We start from the raw sequence: 18668 nt of genomic DNA, 5'->3' as shown, positions 1-18668 counted from the left end.
GCCAGGTGCAATGATGCAAGCCTGTAATCCCAGACACTTGGGTGGCTGAGGCAGGAGAATCACTTGAACCCAAGAGGTGGAGGTAGCAGTAAGCCAAGATCATACTACTGCACTCCAGACATGGTGACAAAGTGAGACTCTGTCTCAAAAAAAAAAAAAAAAAGAAAGAGTCTATGAACATTGGTGTAATATACCACACTAATAAAATAAAAGACAAAACCCACCTGATCATCTCAATAGATAACAGAAAAAGCACTTGACAAAATCCACGTGCCTTATGATAAAAATATTCAACAAACCAAGACTAGAGGAGAACTTTCTCAACCTGATCTGATCAAGACCATCTATGAAAACCCCACACTACCATCCTACTTAATGGTGAATGACTGGACGCTTTTCTCATAACATTGCAAGGTTCTAGCCAGAGGAAAGAGGCAAGAACAAGAAATAAAAAGCATCTAGATTGGAAAGGAAGAAGCAAAACTATCTCTGTTTATAGATAACATGAGAATGTGTATAAGAATCCTAAGGAAGGCCAGGCGCGGTGGCTCACGCCTGTAATCCCAGCACTTTGGAAGGCCAAGGCGGGCGGATCCCAAGGTCAAGAGATCCAGACCATCCTGGCCAACATGGTGAAACCCCGTCTCTACTATAAGAAAACACAAAAATTAGCTGGGCGTGGTGGTGCGCGCCTGTAGTCCCAGCTAGTCGGGAGGCTGAGGCAGGAGAATTTTTTGAGCCTGGGAGGCGGATGCTGCAGTGAGCCGAGATTGCACCACTGCACTCAAGCTTGGTGCCTGGCAATGGAACGAGACTCTGTCTCAAAAAAAAAAAAAAAAAAAAAAATTCCTAAGGAATAATAATAAAAAAAAGAAACCAAGAGAACTAATTAATGAGTTCAGTAAGTTTGCAGAATACAAGACTAACCTACAAAGGTACATTGTATTTCTATCTATGACAATGAATAACCTGAAAATGAAATGTAAAATAATTCTGTTTCCAATACCATCAAAAGAATAAAACACAAATAAAGTTAAAGCATAAAACATATATTCTGAAAACTACAAAGCATTGTTGAAAGAAATTAAAGAAAATCTCAATAAATAGACAGATATAATCTGTTGTTGGGTTGTTAAGATGGCAATATTCCCTAAATTAGTCTACATATTCAATGCAATCCCTATCAAAATTCCAGCTGCCTTTTTTTTTTTTTTCAGAAATGGACAAGCTGATCTTCATATTCATATGGAATTGCCAGTGACCCTAACTAGCCAAAACAGTCTTGTAAGAAAAACAAAGTTGGAGAGCCCACATTTCCCGATTCCAAAACTTGCTGCAAAACCTCAGTACTCAAAACAGATTGGTACTGGCATAAGGCTATAGATTAAGAACAGTTTTTTCAACAAATGGTGTTGGGACAATGGGCGTCCACATGCAAAAGAATAAATTTATCCCCTTACCTTACACCATATGCAAAAATTAACTCAAAATATGTCAAAGACATAAACATAAAAGCTAAAACTATAAAACTCCTAGAAGAAAACATGGAAGTAAATCTTTATGACCTTGGATTAGGTCATCACTTCTTAAATGTAACACCAAAAGCATAAGTAATAAAATTTAAAAATAGATAAACTGAACTTCATCAAAATTACAAGCCTTTGTGCTTCACAGGACACCATCAAGAAAGTAAAAGAAACAATCCACAGGATGGGAGAAAATATCTCCAAATTATATATCTGATAAGAGAATTGTATCCAGGATTGATAAAGAATTCCTACAACTCAATAATAAAAAGACAAGCCCAAATTTGGCAAAGGATATGAATAGAGATTTCTCTCAAGAAGATATACATGAAGGACATGAAGAAATGTTGACATCATTGTGTTAGTCCGCTTTCACACTGCCGATGAAGGCATGCCTGAGACTGGGTAATTTATAAAGAAAAGAGGATTAATTGACTCACACTCACAGTTCCACATGGCTGGGGAGGCCTCACAATCATGGAAAAAGACAAGGAGAAGCAAGTCACACCCTACATGGCGGCAGGAGAGAGAGAGCTTGTGCAGGGAGAGAGAGAGTTTGTTCAGGGAAAATCCTCTTTATAAAATCATGGAGTCTCGTGAGACTCATTCACAATCATGAGAACAGCATGGGAAAGACCTGCCCACATGATTCAATTACCTTCCACTGGGTCCCTCCCACAACATGTGGGAACTGTGGGAGCTACAATTCAAGATAATAATTGGCTGGTGGGGGGAGGCGGGGGGACATAACTAAACCACAACAATCATTAATCATTAGGGAAATACAGAACAAACTACCATGAGATACTACTTCTTGCCCGCTAGGATCGTTAGGGAAACTGAAGCATAGGAGAGCCACAGTGACACCATTTTAAAATCAACTCCATCTTAAAACTGGCAAGGCAGCCGGGCGTGGTGGCTCACGCCTGTAATCCAAGCATTTTGGAGGCCAAGGTGGGGGGATCACCTGAGGTCAGGAGTTCAAGACCAGCCTGACCAACATGGTGAAACCCCATCTTTATTTAAATTAAAAAAAAAAAAAAAGGAAAAAAGAAAAAAAAAAACTGGCAAGGCATATTTCTTGCCAGTTATGACTCGTGGTCCTAAATGTTTACATTGAGGAAACACCTTAAAAATACCTGCAACAACACACTGCTACAATGACAAAAAGCCCAGATGTCCCACTATCCGCAACAAGATATGCTTTTAAGATGACTATGGTCGGGCCGGGCGCGGTGGCTCACGCCTGTAATCCCAGCACTTTGGGAGGCCGAGGCGGGTGGATCACGAGGTCAAGAGATTGAGACCATCCTGGTCAACATGGTGAAACCCCGTCTCTACTAAAAATACTAAAAATTAGCTGGGCATGGTGGCGTGTGCCTGTAATCCCAGCTACTCAGGAGGCTGAGGCAGGAGAATTGCCTGAACCCAGGAGGCGGAGGTTGTGGTGAGCCGAGATGGCGCCATTGCACTCCAGCCTGGGTAACAAGAGTGAAACTCCGTCCCCCACCCCCACAAAAAAAACAAAAAAAAAGATGACTATGGTCATGCTTTGATGTACTTATGCACTAAAATGCCAAAGATAACATTCTTTAAATCAACAAAGTACTAAATTTTATCATGCTGTCAGCCCCCACACACACAGGCCTAATTTATCTTAGCTTTTACATAGATGAGACTCCTATATGAGAAGAGTTTAAGATAGAGATGGTGTGTTCCTCCTCTTGCTTTCTGAGGATGCCCTACTGTGTAACTGAGTAGCTTTCAATAAACTATCCTCTCTCTGCACTTTGTAACTTGCCTTGAATTCCTTCCTGTGTGAGCTCCAACAACCCTCTCTTGGGGTCTGGATTGGACTCTTTTTCTGGCAACAGCAGGGCTGAAATTTTTAAAGAAAGATGGACATTAACAAGTGTTGGAGAGGATGTGGAGAAATTAGAACCCTCAGACATTAGAATGTAGAATGGTGCAGCTGCTGTGGAAAACAGTTTAACAATTTCTTAAAAAGCTAAAATAGTTACCATATGACTCAGCAATCCCGCTTCTGCGTATATGCCCGAGAGAATTAAAAATCTATATCCACCCAAAAACTTGTGGAAAAATGTTCATGGTAGCATTATTTGTAGTAGCCAAAGCAAAAAACAACCCAAATGCCCATCAACTGCTGAATGGATAAACAAAACGTGATCTATCCACAAAATGAAACGTTATGCAGTCATGAAAAAAGAATCAATTTCTAATACATGCTGTGACATGGTTGAACCTTGAAGAAATTGTGTTGAATGTAAGGAGCCAGTCACAACATATGATTGTATGATTCCATTATATGAAATGTTCAAAGAGGCAAATTCACCCAGCCAGATGGGAGATTAATGGTTGACTGGGGTTGGGGGTGAGAGGATCTGAGAAGGGACTGCTAATGGGTTTGAGATTTCTTTCCAGGTGGATGAAAATGGTCTGGAAGTAGGCAGTGGTGGTAATTAATGCATAACTTTGGGAATATGCTAAAACCTACAGAATTGTACACTTGTAAAGAGTGAATTTTAGCCAGGCACAGTAGCTCACGCCTGTAATCCCAGCAACTTTGGGAGACAGAGGCAGGTGGATTGCTGGAGGCCAGGAGTTCAAGACCAGCCTTACCAACACGGCAAAACCCCCTGTCTCTACTAAAATCACAAAAACTAGCTGGGTGTGGTGGCATGCACCTGTAATCCTGGCTACATCAGGAGGCTGAGGCACGGAATTCCTTGAACACCAGAAGCAGAGATTGCAGTGAGCCAAGATCGTGCCACTGCACTCCAGCCTGGGTGACAGAGTGAAAACAGAATAGTGAACTTTATGGCATGTGAATGAGATCTCAATAAAGCTATTATTAAAAAAAAACTATGAGCAAACAGAGGCTCTGCATAGAGTGGCAGCTTCCCCAGAGAGGGCAGCAAATCAGGGGCACTTTCCTAGGCCTGGCAGAGTGGGATGTAGCACGAGAATTGAGAACCCAGGCTTTGAAACTGACGGTTGGGGTTGAATCCTGCTTCCACGTGTCATGAGCTGTGGGATGGGGGAAAATGGACTCAATCTCTCTGAACCTCTCAATTGTAAAATGAGAACTCCTGCTTCATGAGGATCCTATTAGGGTTAACTTCTTGGTAGCTTAGAATAGTCAGTAAATGATAGGTAATTTTATCATTTTTTTTTTCTCTAGCAAAAAGAAGGAAAGAGGTCTCTGGAAGGCCACTTTGACCTTGGACTGAAGGTGGAAGGAACAGGCCCAGTTTAAACAAGTGAAAATAGATTTTAGGTTCTAGCTTGGGCTAGAGGGATATGGAAGACCCTCTCCAGGCACGGTGGGTGGTCTGTTGGGGTTCGGGGGGGGTGACTGGAGGCAGAAAAACTGCAGACACTCAGCCTCCTATGAGGCTGCCAGGTCTGTGGGTTGGAAATGGATGCTCTGTTATTCAAGTTTTCTGCCAGGAGAAAAATGAGATAAGTTATTACCATCATGTTTTGTTGCCACAACTTTTCCTCTCACTCTTGGGAAGGAGCTGGGAGCTCCTCTGAAGTCTCACATCTTACATTAAGTGTGAGCCCAGATCAGCTCAGGCTGTCCTCCGCTGAGCTGGTGAACCTGCATTCCAATGACCACCAGCAGCTGGCCTGCTAGGGCCGGCATCTCGGCGGGGCTGTTTTCTTCTCATCAATATTTGATTCTTGCAGAATAACAGATGATGTTTATCTCATTCTTTGTGCTTTTGTGTCGTTTTCACATGGTCTACGGGGACGAGGTATCTAATTAAAGTGCCATTAGGAGAAACTGTAATAAGCATAGCTCATGCCCGTGTTGCCCTTTGTCTAGACTTTTCTTTCTCCTAGCTTGCATGGTTGCCTTGGTCAAGATAAAGCGTATTTGTGAGCTGTATCAGTCACGGTTCCGCTGGAGGAAAACACAGTGCTAATTTTAGCGGGAAAGGTATCAGGGGTGTACAAAGCCGCTGGGAGGGCTGGAGGAGCGGGTTCCAGGTAGGGCTCCAGGGACCAGCTGGAACCTCAGCACTGCAGCAGTGATGCAGAGGGCGGGGGCCCCACTGCCCGTGCAGGAGTGTCAGCACGCCAGCCTTGCCGGAATGCACGGCTTCTCCTTGACGTTGCTTGTTCAGCCGCGAAAATGCCCTCGCTTCACTTCCTCCTCCCAACCTAGGCCAGGGCATCGAATTGTCAGATCCTAATTCATAGCCGGAACTCCAGCTGCTAACGGGCCACGTGAGTTTACTTTTCAGCTTTCCTGACTCTGAGGGAGAGAAAGGGCCCTTGATGGTGTGAACCAGGCCAACCCACCAGGACCTTACATCAAGATTTTAATATGTAATTTAGTTCAGTACTTACTCGAGATAACTAATGATCCATTAATTAATTAATTAATTAATTATTTTTAAAAGATGGAGTTTTACTCTTGTTGCCCAGGCTGGAGTGCAATGGCAGGATCTCGGCTCACTGCAACCTCCACCTCCTGGGCTCAAGCGATTCTCCTGCTTCAGCCTCCTGGGTAGCTGGGATTACAGGCATGCGCCATCACACCTGCCTAATTTTTTCTATTTTAGTAGAGATGGGGTTTCTCCATGTTGGTCAGGCTGGTCTCGAACTTCCGACATCAGGTGATCCGCCTACCTCAGCCTCCCAAAGTGCTGGGATCACAGGTGTGAGCCACCACACCCGGCCAGTGCCGACCCAAGTTCTAAGTGTGCCTCCCTGTGACCCAGACCCTCTGTGTCTGAGAATACACCTTTCACAAAACTTCTCACATACATGCAGACATATATTTATAGAGATGTCCTCTGAAGCGTGGTTATCGTTACAAAATGTGGGGGAAGTCCAACTGTCTAGCAATGGGGTTTGATAAGTAAATACAGTGGAATACCCTGCAGCTCATATAAAGAGAAAATCTGCAAGAACTGATGGGCAAGGACACGCGATGCCTCTGCAGGTGCAAGGCTGGGGCCCTGGGCCATCTGCCAATTGGTGATGCTACCCTGTCTGTGAACATTTGGAGCTGGTAAAATGAATGATGGTTCAGAGAACATGGCACCAAAAGGCATAATTGCTTTTGTTATATAAGATAATTTCTATAAATTATTTCAAGGAATTAGACTAAAAGTATGGTCTGCATCTCTAGTCTGCATATCTTCCACATGTCAAGAGAATTTTACTTACCTCTCAACTGCCCCAAGCAAGAAAAAAAAAAAAATGGACTTGGATGTGTTGTCAATTTTCTTGGGATTACAAGAGGGAGGAGCACTGCCTTGGGGAGAGAGGCAGTGAGTGACCCTGCTGGGGACAAGCTGATTTGGGTTCACCTGCTTGTCCCCTTGCCCCATCCCTGCCTGCCTAAGTTGGAGAGGGAGTAGGGGCTACAAGTTCCACTTCAACTTTGCAAAGTTTCAAAGAGAAAAGTCATGAGTGGAAGGCTGAGAAGTTCATGTGGGTGAAATGCAATGATTGCTAATGTCCCCTTGTGTGGAAACCACCCCTCCTGAGTAGTGATGGTCTCTTGGAGTTCTGAACCCTTTCCCTCACTAAGTTTTGAAAAAGCAATTATTGGAAGAGAGAAGAGAGTCTTCCCTGCTTTGTGGCTGAAAACTTCCTTAAGATAATGTTTTCTGGGGGACTGCCGCCACCACTGGAACAAAACACCACCACTACCGCCAGCAGCAAAGAAGACAGACGCAGCAGCTCGCGCCTGAGATCCCAGCACTTTGGGAGGCTGAGGTGAGCCGAGTGGCTCACTTGAGCTCAGGAGTTCAAAACCAGCCTGGGTAACATGACAAAACCCGCCTCTACCTAAAATCTAAAAAGTTAGTGGGGTGTGGTGGTGTGCCTGTAGTCCCAGCTACTTGAGCGGCTGAGGTGAGGGGAAGTTGAGGCTGCATGAGGTGAGATCACGCCACTGCACCCCAGCCTGGGCAACAGAGTGAGACCCTGTCTCCAAAAAAGAAGAGGAGTAATAACAATGTGCTGCTATGTGCGTAGAAAAAATATTCTGGAAGAGCTTTTGCAAAAGAGCGGGCTATTCCTAGGCAGGAAAATGGCAACCGTCAACAAAAACAAAACCCTCAGCGACCATCGGGAGGTGTGGAGTCTCTGGTGGTGTAAGTCACACACAGGCGTGTATTAATTGTCGCAGTACAGCGGCCTGGCTCCCAGCAAGCTGTTCCCACAGGCTCCCTGTTCTTGTTTTGATAAGATCAAAGTCTGTCTCGGACAGCTCATTTTCTGGTTAATGGGGTGTTCTTATCAACTGAGAGAACAGTTACCTGGTAACGCAAGTGCCCGCCCCTTCCCTGAAAGACGGCTCTTTCCAGCTTGGGCCTGGCACCTGAGATCCTGCCATCTGACCACATGTTCTGGGAATTGCAGTTTGTTGGGCTCAGAGGGCCTAGCCCTCAAGCTTCACCCTGTGGGCAACCTCTGTGAGTGGAAACCTGGTCTCACCCTGGATTTGAAGGTCAGCACTAGGAATAGAAGTCATCAAGAGCGGGAAAAAGGTTGAGGAAGTGCTGTAGGGATTGGCCTCAGCATTGGTTTTACATTTTTCACTGCAATATTAATTATTTTACATCACCTTATTTGCTTATTTTTCAGGCCACAAAGGGAACACTTTGAGAACGACAGGATGGAAGATCTTCAGGCTCTGCCATCTGCCTTGGACCCACCCCTTCTGTGGGACAGTCAGGATGATCAAAGCCAGTGCTCCTGAGGGCTCCTGACTTCCAGAAGGAAAGCGGACACTGGTTGACAGGTAGCCCAACCCTGGCCTGAGTGAACTGGGTGGGGGCTTTAGGACCTGGAGACCCAGTCGGCTGAGTGACTGGGGGTGAGAGAGAGTGTGTTATTTTCCTGGGGTGCTGTAACAAATTACCACAAACTTGGGGACTTAAAACAATGGATACTGGCCGGGTGCGGTGGCTCACGCCTGTAATCCCAATACTTTGGGAGGCCGAGGCGGGTGGATCACAAGGTCAAGAGATTGAGACCATCCTGGCCAACATGGTGAAACCCCATCTCTACTAAAAATACAAAAAAAATTAGCTGGGCACGGTGGCGCGTGCCTGTAATCCCAGCTACTCAGGAGGCTGAGGCAGGAGAATCACTTGAACCTGGGAGGCAGAGGTTGCCGTGAGGTGAGATCACACCACTGCACTCTAGCCTGGCGACAGAGCGAGACTCCATCTCAAAACAAAAACAAACAAAAACCCCCTCAAAAAACAGTGGACACTCATCATCTCACAGTCAGGCAGAGACTGGTTCCCTCTGGACGCTCGGAGGGGGAGGCCCTTTGCTGCATCTGTCCTAGCCTCTGGGGGTGGCAGGCAGACCTCTCTGCCCTCATCTTCCTGTGGCGTCTTCGCCCTCTGTGTCTCTGTGAACCTCAGGTGTCCTCCTGCCTTCTGTCAGGACTCCTCTCACTGGATTTACGCCCCTTCCAAATCCTGGGTGAGTTCATCTTGAAATCCTGAATTAGGTCTATGAAGACCCTTTTCTCCAATCAGGTCACATTCACAGGCTCGGAGTGTCAGGACTTGGACATAGCCTTTTGGGAGCCGTTCTTCAGGCCGCGACCAAGAGGGATGCAACACAACAGAGGTCAGTTGCTGCTCTCCCTCCCTCAAGCTACTGCGATTCATCAGCCCTGGCCTGCTGTGGAGTGATGGTGGCGAACCTCCCCTTGCCTAACTATTTGCATAACCTCACATCTGTAAAAGAGGTCCCAGCTCCTGAGGCCTCAGTTACAGCCTTTTGATGCAGGGCAGGTGAAACTAATTATTGGGGCTCAGCCCAGGAAGCTTCTTGGCTCTGCCCAAAAAATAATCCAAGGTCAAGCTGGTGGCGTGAAAACAGCAACTTTTACTGAAGCGACAGTGTTCAGCAGTGGCAAAGGTCCTGCTCCCTGCAGAGCAGGGCTACCCTGTAGGCGGTGTGCCCAGCGCAGCAGCTCAGAGGCGGAGCTGCCCTTGTACTTATACCCACTTGCATTATATGCAAATTAAGGGGCAGATTACGTAGCAATTTCTGGAAAAAGGGTGGTAACTTCCAGGTCACCTGGTAGTTGTCATGGAAAGCAGCGGTCACGTCTGGGTGTTGCCATGGCAATGGTGAACTGACAAGGCTCACTGGTGGGTGTGTCTTATGGAAAGCTGCTTCCACCTGGCCTGGTTTTACCTTGTCCTCAATTTGGCCTGGTGTCTGAGCCGCGCCTTGGCAGGTGAATCCTGCCTCCTAGGGCTCAACTTTACTCTCAGCCAGTTCAGACCTGGCTGGAGGGTGGAGATAATGGGGCCATTTGCAGAAGAAACTGCAGAAAACCCCTTTGGCAAAAAGGATCTGTTTCTGTAATTTACCTGGTGGGGCACCAAAGCCAGAGAAACGCTGGTAACTCATTTTCTTTCTTTCTTTTTTTTTTTTTTTTGAGACCAAGTCTCGCTCTGTCACCCAGGCTGGAGTGCAGTGGGGTGATCTCAGCTTACTTCAACCTCTGCCTCCAATGATTCTCCTGCCTCAGCCACCTGAGTAGCTGGGATTACAGGTGCCCGCCACCATGCCCAGCTATTATTTTTGTTTGTTTGTATTTTTAGTAGAGATGGGGTTTCACCATGTTGCCCAGACTGGTCTCGAACTCCTGACCTCAGTTCATCTGCCTGCCTTGGCCTCCCAAAGTGCTGTGATTACAGGCACCTGCCACCATGCCCAGGTTTTTTTTTTTTTTTTTTTTGGATTTTTAGTAGAGATGGGGTTTCACCGTGTTCCCCAGGCTGGTCTCAAATTCCTGACCTCAGGTGATCTGCCTGCCTTGGCCTCCCAAAGTGCTAGGATTACAGGCATGAGCTGCTGCACCCGGCTATGTAAGAACTTTTTTGGAACATACATGTAGGAATGGAATTGCTGGATCCTGGAAATACATACACCAATTTTGACTAACAGTGCCTAACTGTTTTCCAGAATGGCTGCCCTAGTCCCTGTACCCCCGACCTGCCGTAGCAGGGCATGGAAGTTCCTATACCCCTGTCAGAGTTCTGGCCAACACAGGAAATCTGGTTTAAAACAACAACACCAGCAACAGCAGCAACCACGACTACAAAAAAAACTAGCTGTATGGGAAACGCACCCTCACTCCTATGCCCTCAGGACAACCAGTCTCGGTTAATTTGTTTTCAGCTTCTCCAATGGCTACTCTGTTAGTCAGAGTTCTCTAGAGGGACAGAATTAATGGAACACACACACACACACGCACACATATGGGAGTTTATTAAGTATTAACTCACATGATCACAAGCTCCCACAATAGGCCGTCTGCAGACTGAGAAGCAAGGAGAGCCAGTCCCAGTTCCAAAACTGAAGAACTTGGAGTCGGAAGTTTGAGGGCAGGAAGCATCCAGCACAGGAGGAAGATGTCTGCTGGGAGGCTAGGCCTGCCGTCTCTCCTTTTCACACTTTTCTGCCTGCTTGTATTCTAGCCATGCAGGCAGCTGATTAGATGGTGCCCACCCAGATTGAGGGTGGGTCTGCCTTTCCCAATGTTAATCTCGAATGTTCATTTCCTTTGGCAGCATCCTCACAGACACACCCAGGATCGGTACTTTGTATTCTTCGATCCAGTGACACTCAGTATTAACCATCACAGCTACTTTCATTAATATAGATAATGTTTTGAATATTATTTCAGAGAAATCATTCTTATGGCAAAGAAATATCATTCTGGCTAGTTTTAAAAATTTCCAACAGAATTGCATATCTTGCCAAACATTTCTGTTTGAACCTATTGATAGGGTTCCCTGATAGTAAGAGTTTCCCAGTCTTAATCTTTTTTTTTTTTAATTTAATTGAGATGGAGTTTCACTTTGCCTCCCAGACTGGAGTGCAGTGGCACAATCTCAGCTCACTGCAGCCTCTGCCTCCTGCGTTCAAGTGATTCTCCTACCTCAGCCTCCTGAGTAGCTGACATTACAGGCACCTGCCACCAGGCCTGGCTAATTTTTTGTGTTTTTAATAGAGATGGCGTTTCACCATGTTGACCAGGCTGGTCTCGAGTTCCTGACCTCAAGTGATCCGCCTGCCTCAGTTTCCCAAAGTGCCAGGATTACAGGGGTGAGCCACTGTGCCCAGCTCCAATTTTAAATTAATCTTAATCTTAGATTTCCTGAGACACAGTCTTCTGGGTTGTGATGGGTAAGTCATTTAATGCACTTTCAAGTTTAACTTACTGCTTGATCTTAAGATATACTACGTATTACTGCTTTACGTGATCCTGTTGTAGCTTTGAGAATGACCTAGAAAATCCAAAACATGACTCTCAGTATTAATCAGGATTAGCAAACTGAGGTCCATTACCTGTTTTTGTACAGCGTATGAGCCTTTTAAGACGGTTTTTACCGCCAGGCGCGGTGGCTCACGCCTGTAATCCCAACACTTTGGGAGGCCAAGGCAGGCAGATTCCCAAGGTCAGGAGTTCAAGACCAGCCTGGCCAACATGGTGAAACCCCATTTGTACTAAAAATACAAAACTTAGCTGGCCATGGTGGTGGGTGCCTGTAATCCCAGCTACTCAGGAAGCTGAGGCAAGAGAATCGTTTGAACCTGGGAGGCAGAGATTGCAGTGAGCCAAGATCAAGCCATTGCACTCCAGCCTGGACAACAGGGTGAGACTCTGTCTAAAAAAAAAAAAAAAAAAAAAAAAATGGTTTTTACATTTTTATAAGGTTGAAAAAGTTTTTAAAGAATAATATTTCATGACATGTGAAATTCATATGAAATTCAAATTTCAGTGCCCACAAATAGTTTTATTGGAACACAGCCATGCTCATTTAAGTATCAGCTATGGCTGCTTTCTCCCTCTGCAGAGTCGAATGGTTGCAACAGAGATCATACAGCCCACAAAGCCGAAAATACTATCTGGCACTTTGCAGAACAGCTTTGCCAACCCTTGGTATAAATGATGCAATCAATAAAAGTTTATGGAGAAGCTGAACTTTGGTGCAGGACAAGCTGTTCTGGTCTCTATGGACATTTCCTGTCCTGCTAGGGAGACAGTCACAACGCTGGGTGACAAGTGCTAGGATAAAGCAGCACAGGGGACCGAGGCCTTGAGCCACACTGAGATCAGGGAGGGCTTCCCAGAGGCAATGACATCTAAGCTGAGACCTAGGAGTGAGAAGAAGCTGGCCAGATGAAGAGGGGTGAGGGGAGGTTAGATGTGGCGGAAAAAATGTTCTGGGCAAGAGGAACAGCATAGTCAATGGCCAGAGGGATCAGGGCTTGTTGGAGAAACTGGGAGATGTTTGCATTATTATTTGCATTGAAGCAGGAGCTGCCTAGAGATACAGACCTCTTGGACACCTTCCCTCTGGGAGCAAGGTGGCATAGCTGCCTAATAGCCAAGCTCGGCAACAAAGAGAAGCCCTGCCTTTATATAGGCTTACACCTCTAGATATTACACGTGAGAGGGTCTTCGCTTTACAGCTTTAGAAATTACGTGGGAAAGGGGCTTGGTCCATGGAGTAGGCGTGGGGTGGGGGGTTGATCTTGTTTAAGTAAAAACAATGCCTTCCGGAAAGATTTCCCCATACCATGCCTGCGATCTATAGGAGGGTGATTAAGGTGGAGCCTGGCGGGCCACCCTTTACTTCTATTGAAATGCAGTGTGGAGTTAAGGGGGGGTGATCTTAGATGCTTGGGTCTCCTTCCTCAGCATCGTAGGGTGATTTGTAGTTAGACAAGTTAATTTGCATGTGGGAAGATAATCGTCTACTTAGGGCTCTTAGTGATATAAAGTAAGGAAGAGGGGGAGGTCAAATCATTGATCAATTGATCTTTTCATTCATTCATTCATTCATTCATTCATTCATTCAACAAGCATGGAGTAAGCACCTTCTAAGTGCTGAGCAGAAGGCTAAGTTCTGAGGATTCAGGGGAAAATATGTGGATCCCTGTCCTGAAGGCTTAGTGAGGAAAAGCAGATAGATTTAAAAATAATTTCTGCAAGTATGAGGAGTGTCGATTCTGCCAGGTCAGGGAGGGCCCACCGTTTCCAGCTGTCTTCCCCCCTTGCCACTTAGTCCTTTTCCCAGCTCCCTTGCTGCTAGGGCTGGATATATATCCCAGTTTTGGCCAATGAGACGTAGGGGAGATCTGCTCAGAAGCGTCTGGGAAAAACTCTAGATTAAAGGTGATGCCACAGATGACACCATCACTTTCCCCGTCTTGCCTGCCTTTGAGTGGGATCTGTGGTGGTGGCGCAGTGGGATCGGTGACAGCCATCTTGTGATCATGAAGTGATGAGCATTAGGACGAAACTGGCGCTTGTTGGCATCACCAAGCGGATGCCCCAAACCTGAAACTACCTGCCTCAGGGACTCCTAGGTAACCTGAGATCATTGCATGTTGTTATTGCTTAAGCCAGCAGTTCTCAGCTGGGGGAGATTTTGCCCTCCAGGAGACAGTGGAGGTATTTTTGGTTTTCACTACTGGGTGGGGTACTGCAATCATCTAGTGAGTAGAGGGCAGGGATGAGGCTAAATATCCTGCAATAAACAGGACAGCACCCCTCTCCTCTAACAAATAGGTGTCCGGTCCAAAATGTCAACAGAGCTGAGGTTGAGACACCCTGGCTTAAACCACGTGCTTCCTTTACTGAGCAGACCAATGTCCACCTTAGGACCCAGGGAAGAGGAATCTGGGGAATTATCCTGGCTGGGCTCACCCATGTAATACTGTTGGGCTTGGAGCAAGCTCTGTGAGAGAGCTGCGGACCCCAGTCCCATGCTGAGACCTCACTGTGGGCTCCTGTACAGCTACCCAGGTGCCCACCAGTGCCCTATGCCAAGTGCTCACTGCATCACCTCACATTTCCTAGCAGTCCTGCAAGGTTGATATCATTTATTTCCATTATACTGGTGTGAAAATTGAGGTTAGGAAGGCCAGTGGAGCGTGCTTTGGAGACTGGCAGATTTTTATATTTATTTTTGGGAGATAAGGTCTCACTATGTTGTCCAGGCTGGATTAAAATTCCTAGGATCAAGAGATCCTCCCGCCTTAGCCTCCTGGGTAGCTGGGACTAAAGTTGCATGCTATGAGGCCTGGCTGACAGGCAGGTTTTAATCTGCTATTCACTAGTACCACTTAAGCATTTTACTTTTTTTTTTTTTTTTAATGGAATCTCATTCTCGCCCAGGCTGGAGTGCAGTGGTGTGATCTTGGTTCACTGCAACCTCCACCTCCCAGGTTCAAGTGATTTTCCTGCCTCAGCCTCCCAAGTAGCTGGGACTGCAGGTGCGCACCACCACGCCTAGCTAATTTTCATATTTTTCGTAGAGATGGGGGTTTCACCATGTTGGCCAGGCTGGTCTTGAACTCCTGACCTCAAGTGATCTGCCTGCCTCGACCTCCCAAAGTGCTTGGATTACAGGTGTAAGCCACTGCACCCAGCCTATTTTATCTTTTTGTGCCTTAATTTCCTGATCTGTAAAATAGCAATATATTCTTTTTTTTTTTTTTTTTTTTTGAGACAGTTTCGCTCTTGTTACCCAGGCTGGAGTGCAATGGCGCGATCTTGGCTCACCGCAACCTCCGCCTCCTGGGTTCAGGCAATTCTCCTGCCTCAGCCTCCCGAGTAGCTGGGATTACAGGCACGCGCCACCATGCCTAGCTAATGTTTTGTGTTTTTAGTAGAGACGGGGTTTCACCATGTTGACCAGGACGGTCTCGATCTCTTGACCTTGTGATCCACCCGCCTCGGCCTCCCAAAGTGCTGGGATTACAGGCGTGAGCCACCGCGCCCGGCCACCAACAATATATTCTTTATGAGCATTACTGTGGGGGCAAAAATCACGTACTGTGTTTAGAAACTCCTGCTGTGGGCTTGACATCTGGTAACCATTTTGCAAATGGCCGTGGTCATTGTGCTCACCAGCACGCCCCCTGGCGGTGGGCAGCTGGGGCTGCAGCGCAGCTCTGCCTAATGTCAAAGCCACAGCTTTCCCACTCCATGGGGATGGGCACCGGAGGCGCCCACAGGCAGCTGAGCGGAGGAGAGTCTAGGAGCCTCTGGGAGCCACGAGGCAGGGGAGCCTGGAGGGGAACGGAGATTCACCGAGCACCTCTGGCCCAAGACCTTAATCAGGCATTGCACACAGCCACCGTGGGGATAGTCCCAGGCTGTTTTCAAGCTGGGGACTTTGATCCTGGGTCCTAACGGGGCTGAGAAGGAGTGAGGTCATCGTCTTTCAGGTCCCTCTCACTGAGGACAGGGAGGGAGACTTAGGGAAGGCCTGTGGGCCGGAGGCTGAACCTCGAACTGGCAGGCTCCAGGCAGAGGGTGTGGCCCGGGAGAGGAGTGAGAGTTCACCAACTTGCTCTTTGCTCTGCAGTGAACAAGAGCCGCAGAGCAAATCAAGGCCCGTCTCATTTCCAGATATAGAGAATTCTGCCGGGATGGGGACGGATTTCTGGGAAGCGAGGTTCATAATCAGAGGTTAGAGTGTGCCTTGGGAAAATCCTTCTTCGGTTTGCTCCTCAGCATCCAGTGCTCCTGAGACTGGGCCCTTCACCCACCCCTCTCCATTGCTACCGTCATTTTAATCCAAGATCACGTTTATCTTCCGCGCCCCACCCCGCACATGCAGGCCACACAAGCAGGTGAAAAATCTTTCTAAATAAATGTACAGACTCTCCGGGAAAAAACAAAAAACAACAAAACCTAACTTTTGTGACTATGCCACTGTTTATATATTTTCCTGTTCATGGGCATTGAAGTCGTTTCAAGTTTTTGAGGGTTTGGCTATCACAAACGGCGCTGATACACACATTCATATAAAAGTCGTGGGAGGGGGCACGGGGACGCATTTCTGTTGCTTATCTATCCGGGGATGGAATTGCTGAGTCATAGGGCAGGTATCTGTTCCGCTTTGGTAGATATTGCCAGCTATGTTTTCCAAGTAGTTGCTTCGTTTTCCACTCCCACCAACAGTGTGTGAGAGTTCTGCTTGCCCCACACCCACTCTGTCACGTGGGATTGTCCCTCTGAGAATCACAGCACAGCAGTATGGCAGAGTCCCCCAGACGTGCAGTGAAATGAGCCGGGCGTGTAGAAAACATCTAGCCCGATGGTGTTCAAAAACAGGCAAAACTAATCTAATCTGGGGTCATGAGGGGAACAAGGGGGGTTCTGGGGTGTGGGAATGTTCTCTTTCTTCACTTGGGTGCTGGTTACACAGGTTTATGCCCTTTGTGAAAATTCATTGAGCTGTCTGCTTATGATCTGTGCACTTTTTTTTTTTTTTGAGATGGAATCTCGCTCTGTCACTCAGGCTGGAGTACAGTGGCGTGATCTTGGCTCACTGCAACCTCCACCTCTTGGGTTCAAGTGATTCTTCTGTCTCAGCCTCCCGAGTAGCTGGGACTACAGGCACGTGCCAACACACCTGTCTAATTTTTGTATTTTTAGTAGAGGCGAGCTTTCATCATATTAGCCAGGCTGGTCTCAAACTTCTGACCTGGTGATCCACCTGCCTCAGCCACCCGAAGTGCTGGGAGTACAGGCATGATCCACTGGGTCCAGCTATCTGTGCACTCTTCTGTATGTTATACTGATGACCTCAAGACACATTATACTTAAATAAAAATTTCAAAAAGATTCTCTCTTTATCTCCCTCTCTCTCTCCCTCTGTCATCTTCCCTCCCAGCACATGTTTGGAAACTGTCACCTTCAGAGCCCCTTTCACAGCTGTGTGACCTGGACAGTTGCACACGGTCTGCACTCAGAAGGGCCTGTTGCTTGGTTTAACGTTCTGCTCTCTGTCTTGAAACTCTTAATACTTTTTGAACAAGGATGCTTTGTTTTCATTTTGCATGGGGGCTCGCACATAGTGCAGCAGACCTTGGCCCCGGGACAGGCAGCTGCCAGAGTCTGTCTCCAGATCCCGGCCCAGGACGTGGTCTTTGGCAGGCACGGAGGGCAGAGCTAGGTTGCCCCCAGGACCCCTGATGGAGAAGGTGTGGAATGCCCAGAGCCACCCATGGTGGCTCTCCCTCCCGTGAGAACCTAGGAGAGCATGTACCTGCAGATGGGATTTCTGGGTTCATGGGAGGTACCTGCACAGTGTCCCACGTGGTTCTCTGCCCCTGCCCTTCTTTTTATTGTGGTAAAATACACATGACATAAAGTTGACTGTTTTAACCTTTTTAAAGTGTATGGCGTGGTGGCATTAGGTACATTCTGCTTGTTGTACCACTACCTCCACCACTGAACCATCTCCACAACTCAAGAGTCAAGGTTGCGCGTGCCTTGTAAAAACCCTCCACATCTCAAAAGTTCTGGAGATGGTTTGATGGTGGAGGCAGTGGTGCAACATTCCTCCCAAATGAAAACTCGGTACGCATTAAACAAACAGTAACTTCCCATTCCCTTCCGCTTGCTTGTATGCTTTTCTCTGTGTGTTTCTCTCTTCCCAGCAACTCTGTGGACTCCATGAGAGCTGTGCTGGGCCAAGCCTACTCACCTCAGAAGGAGAAAGAACACACCCAATCCACACAAGACCTGGAAGAAGTGGTTGACAAAATAGTTTCATTAAATAAATTAAACATATGTAATATATCGCTTCTCGGCCTTTTGGCTAAGATCAAGTGTAAAAATATGTAATATTATTTAACCTTTGTTTGAAGACTGGGTCACTTCTCAGACTGATAAATTCTAAATTTAGTGCTGAGACAGTGTCTAGCACACAGCTGGATCCAAAACCTGTTGACAGAATGAATGAAGTATTAATAACTTGGTGGCCCATAATAAAATATTGGCCTTTTATTGAGCCCTTGCAAGTACCAGACACTGTTAATGCACAGAAAGAAAGATATCTACCGCTCAATACATTTCCTTCCTTCCTTCCTCCCTCCTTCCCTCCCTCCTTCTCTTTCTTCCTTTTTCTTTCTTTCTTTCTTTCCTTTCTTTCTTCTCTTTCTTCTTTCTCTCTCTCTCTCTTGCTTCTTTTTTCCTTTGACACAGGGTCACACTCTGTTGCCTAGGCTGGAGTAGCACGATCAGGTTCCTCCCTTCCCACTAATCTTCAAAGATAACCGAGTGTTGTCACGGCCGTAAGGCTACCT

General features: G+C 46.7%; 1 protein-coding gene and 1 pseudogene across 2 annotated transcripts in view; both read left to right on the top strand.

Annotated features, from left to right (window-relative positions):
- Positions 1 to 1809, top strand: part of ETV7 (ETS variant transcription factor 7) — a 36698-nt gene extending 34889 nt beyond the window's left edge. For both annotated transcript variants that reach the window (XM_010334084.3, XM_003923198.3), the window contains one exon: positions 1218 to 1809. In XM_010334084.3, the coding sequence (XP_010332386.1) occupies positions 1218 to 1383 (166 nt within the window). In that variant the 3' untranslated portion in view covers positions 1384 to 1809. The remainder of the gene's footprint in view (positions 1 to 1217) is intronic.
- Positions 1810 to 18161: 16352 nt separating this feature from the next.
- On the top strand, positions 18162 to 18284 carry LOC120363540 (U2 spliceosomal RNA; annotated as a pseudogene).
- The last annotated feature ends 384 nt before the right edge of the window (positions 18285 to 18668 follow it).

Source organism: Saimiri boliviensis, chromosome 4 (assembly GCF_048565385.1).
Source record: "Saimiri boliviensis isolate mSaiBol1 chromosome 4, mSaiBol1.pri, whole genome shotgun sequence".
Lineage (NCBI taxonomy): Eukaryota > Metazoa > Chordata > Mammalia > Primates > Cebidae > Saimiri > Saimiri boliviensis.
Note: the sequence above shows the minus strand (reverse complement) of the source record. Positions and strands in the feature narration are given on the sequence as shown.